At 36.8% G+C, this 4,434-nt stretch overlaps 1 protein-coding gene across 1 annotated transcript in view; it reads right to left on the bottom strand.

Annotated features, from left to right (window-relative positions):
- slc38a8b (solute carrier family 38 member 8b) overlaps nt 1–2,678 on the bottom strand; it is a 5,484-nt gene extending 2,806 nt beyond the window's left edge. The window contains exons 1-5 of the mRNA XM_016501980.1: nt 2,407–2,678; nt 1,286–1,484; nt 452–608; nt 176–280; nt 16–73 (exon numbers count right to left, since the gene is read on the bottom strand). Of these exons, the coding sequence (XP_016357466.1) occupies nt 16–73; nt 176–280; nt 452–608; nt 1,286–1,484; nt 2,407–2,604 (717 nt within the window). The 5' untranslated portion in view covers nt 2,605–2,678. The remainder of the gene's footprint in view (nt 1–15; nt 74–175; nt 281–451; nt 609–1,285; nt 1,485–2,406) is intronic.
- Nucleotides 2,679–4,434: the final 1,756 nt, after the last annotated feature.

Genomic DNA, 4,434 nt, shown 5'->3' with positions numbered 1-4,434 from the left:
GAGAGAGAATCTGACCTGGAAACCAAAACAGATAGTAGGAACCACACTGAAGATGGAGGCCCACGAGTCCAGTCTGTTACAAATAACCAAAATAATCCACCGATATTAAACTCATATGAATAATATATACATGCACTCAACTTTATGGAAAACATGTACTTAACATATAACTCACCCTTGACTGTGCTCTGGTGTGAGGTCTGCTGTGTGCTCATCTTTTAGATAATACTTTGCGATTACGGCTACACTCAGGTATGTAGCAGCCAAAGTTCCCAATACACTGGCAATTAAACAAAGAGATATTAAGAGATAATGATGGATACAGCAGGTTGATATTAGGACAGAGGTGGGAGAGTGATGCAGTACTTTTCACTAGACCTTTAAATTATGGAATTCTATGGTTTAAAAAGATTTAGAGAGTAGCAGATATATGTGTCAGCTTTCAACACACCTGGTGTATTTCTGGATGCCGATCTCTTTGGGTATAGAGAGTGGAAGGATGATAATGAGGCACATGACAAAGAGTGCAAAACGGTGATCTGTGTACCAGTGATATGGCATCTCTCCTTCTGTATTTCCCGTCACTGTCTCATACAGAGACAGACACACTGAAACACACAGACACTTATGTTCAAAAGGGTAAAAGATACTTTTGTGTCTTTGTCATGTGTATATATACACATTCACCTGTTACAGTTACTCACACAAACCAACCACCCCTGCCATATTGTAACAAAGTGTCAGTCTCTCCATTTAAAACTCACTGGAAAATATTTATACTATAGATAACAATGAGCTCTACAAATATGACTCACCCGTGAGAGTATAAATAAGCAGACAGAAAATCATAGAAGTGACTGAGATGAAAACCCAATGTGTAATCTTTTTGTTTTCCATGCTGCTGTAAATAGCAATACAAGCTTCGTGACACTGTAATATAAATAAAGATGACAGTATATGAGCTTTCAGCAATCACAATTGTCAAAAGTGCAACACAGAAATGTGCAAATAGTGCACGATTAATTTAAAGAAATAATAATTTTATCTCTGCATAGAAAAAATAATCTCTGCAGAAAAATATATGATATGGCATCTCTCCTTCTGTATTTCCCGTCACTGTCTCATACAGAGACAGACACACTGAAACACACAGACACTTAAGTTCAAAAGGATAAAAGATCTCTTTGTGTCTCTGTAATGTGTATATATACACACACACATTAATCTGTTACAGTTACTCACACTTAAACATAATGACTCATAAGGAACAACACATACAACTTACGCTTATCCAGTTGATCCTGCACAACCACCAAAAAGGCCACAGAGATCATGAAGAGGTTGAAAACAAAGCAGATCTCACACAGATGGCCAATCCTCTGTCCACACACCTCTCGTACCACATCATGATACGTGTTCTGCCGACTGATTGATGAGGCGTAGCCGAGAATGACCAACCCGCTTATGAGAAAGACCAGAGATACCTGAGAGAAAGATGTTGAATTGCATCACAATCTACATATTCTTTTTCGGCCGTATCCACATTAGCACTGCTGTGTAAAAGGCTTACAGCTGTTTCTTTAAAAGTTCCTTGCTAATTAAAGAATGTAGTTTACTCTAAAATACCTACCACCTTTCAATTAAAAACAGTTTTTGCTGCTTAATATTTTTGTGGAAACCGTGATACACTACACTACATTGAAAAAAAAGAGGAATGAATAAATCAAAATTATTTTATTCAGAAAAGACACATTAAGTTGATCAAAAGTAATAGCAAAGACATTTAAAATGTTACAAAATATATTTTTTTAAATAAATATTAATTAAACTTTCTATTCATCAAATAATAAATACTGAAAAAAAGTATTACTAAAGTATTACTAAAACTGATAACACTGATAATAATAAGAACTATTAATAATAACAGAGCACCAAATCAGCGTATTAGAATGATTTCTGAAGGATCACGTGACACTGAAGACTGGAGTAATGATGCTGAAAATACAGCTTTGCCATCACAGGAATAAATTACATTTTAAAATATATTAAAATAGAAAATGGTCATTTTAAACTAATAATATTTTAAAATATTACTGTTTTACTGTATTTTGATCACAAATGTAGCTTTCTGAATATAAGAGATTTCTCTTAAAAATCGTTAAAACACTTATTCAAAGCCAGTACTGAATGTAAATTTTATATTAATACAGAATATCTCAAAGGATGATTGATTGAAAAATGTCACACAAATGCTTGTACAGCAAGATGTATACAAGTTATCAGTGGTTTAAAGATAGCCTTTCAAAAAACAAAAATAATAATAATAATAATTTGACTCTGAAGAAATCATTTCTCTGCTAAAAAAAAAAACATGACTCATCTACACTTGTCAGAATTACAACGCACCATCTCCACACTGATGGCTGTGTTCACGCCGCCAGCCTTCTCAAAAGCCCATGGAAAGTTAAGGAGTCCCGCGCCGAGGGCAGATTTAAGCATGATGAATATGGCCCCAAATGATCCAAGTCGCGGGACGTCCGAGCCCCGCGCAGGTTTGGATAGCAGACTGATGCTGCGTATACTCTCCCGGGCCAGTTCCTCCATGCTCAGTACGAAGGCTGAAAATAATCACAATACTAAAGTTCTGTTGTAGCCTATTCTAATACGAAAACGATCAAAGAAGCTTCCCTCTGTAAAAGTGGAGCGTTATGTCCAAAGCATCCGCGCTTCTCTAGTGCAAAATCTCTGTTCAGTTTAGTATAGCGAGGCTGTCTCAAGTAAGACCCCTTAAAAATGTCATCCCAAGGTGAGAAATATTGTAAAGACTTGCTAGCGTTTGTAACAGTGGGTTCCGAGTCTAAATGATTGCTTTTCTAATGATGCTCGTTAGGAGGAATTTGCAGCTGATTTCACACAGGAGCGACTATAGGCTACTTCAGCTTCCTTATCAAACGAGACCCTCGTTTTGTCTAAAACAGGAGGAATTCATGTTATTTTCTAAAGTGAAGCGCCGTGGCAATTTAATTAGTGCTCGTCTAGCGACCCTGTTCGAGCCCTTTTGAACAAACATTCATTTGAAGAGCTTGCTTGAGGCACGTGCCTCTTAAAGGGACTAAAACTCAGTTTGTTTGTGAACTTTCATTTCTTTGCTTCGTTTACATTTTTTTCCACTACATAATGTTCGGATTTATAAATCATATTAATTTAATTTAATAGTGTGGAGGCTCTGTCACTTTTAAATATAATAAATATATAACAGCTGGCTGTAAAACATAATGCAAATGTAATGTAAATATATAAAGAATATATAAATAATTATATAAAGAAAGAACATTTTTTTCTGTGTATTTACGTTACATTTACATTAAATTTAGTAGAGGAGCCAAGGCTATTCGGGAACAGTGCTGGGTAGATTACTTAATTCGTTTAACACATTGATTTAAATAAGATAATAAAGAATGAGAATGTGACGTAACGCCGCGCTGAGTTCTGGGAAACTGCTTTGTTTATCCGCCATACTTGCAGGATAGCCCTGGCTTTCCGCTATTGAGTTTAGGGCAGTATTTGATTGTTTGTCGTGATTGTGAAAAATGCCACCAGTGTATGTCATTCATACTGCATCGAGAATTGCAATAGTAACTCAGATCATCGTTCTGAGAGAAAACTGGACAATGCAATATGTTTTTTCGCCTTTTCTATGTTAAAACACCAAGGGAAGGAGGTCGCGGAGAAGACGCCGAATAGTAAATCTGTTAATGTCACTGATTAAACCCACTAACTCTCACTCAATAAAAGAATCACATTGCTGTGTGTTTTTGAAAGTTTTGATTTGGTTGGTTTAATAGTTAACATTACCTTCTTTGCGAGCATGACTCTCACTAGGCTTGTGAATTAGCAGAACTTGGAACAGGGGACTTTCTAAAATGCTTAAAGTGGCTTCATGTACCAAGACAGTGATAAAGACAAAATTGTAAAGCATATACTATGTGCAGATATGCATATAAGATCAAAATGTGAACGCAACGCGTTTATTTACACGTTAAGCATTTTCCTCTCATATAAAGGAACCGCACGCCAGTGGTTTGAGTCTTACCTCTCAGATAGGTCCTTCAAGGTATCTTGGAGAGGTGAAGTGTCCAAGTCGCAACATCTAGATACTGGGGTGCCACAGGGCTCAGTACTTGGACCACTTCTCTTCTCTGTCTACATGGCATCACTAGGTTCTGTCATTCAGAAACATGGCTTATGTTTGCCTACAAAACCACCACTGGCTCTGCACCCATTTACCTAAATTCATTACTTCAGAGTTATGGACCCTCTAGAAGCTTGCATTTTGCAAGTGAACGGCGTATTATTGTGCCAAAGAGGCACAAAATCACTTTCACAGACTTTTTCATTAACTGTTCCCTCCTGGTGGAATGACCTGCCCAAATC

Source organism: Sinocyclocheilus anshuiensis, unplaced genomic scaffold, assembly GCF_001515605.1.
Source record: "Sinocyclocheilus anshuiensis isolate Anshui unplaced genomic scaffold, SAMN03320099.WGS_v1.1 scaffold154, whole genome shotgun sequence".
Classification (NCBI taxonomy): Eukaryota; Metazoa; Chordata; class Actinopteri; order Cypriniformes; family Cyprinidae; genus Sinocyclocheilus; species Sinocyclocheilus anshuiensis.
This window is presented reverse-complemented; position numbering and strand designations above follow the sequence as displayed.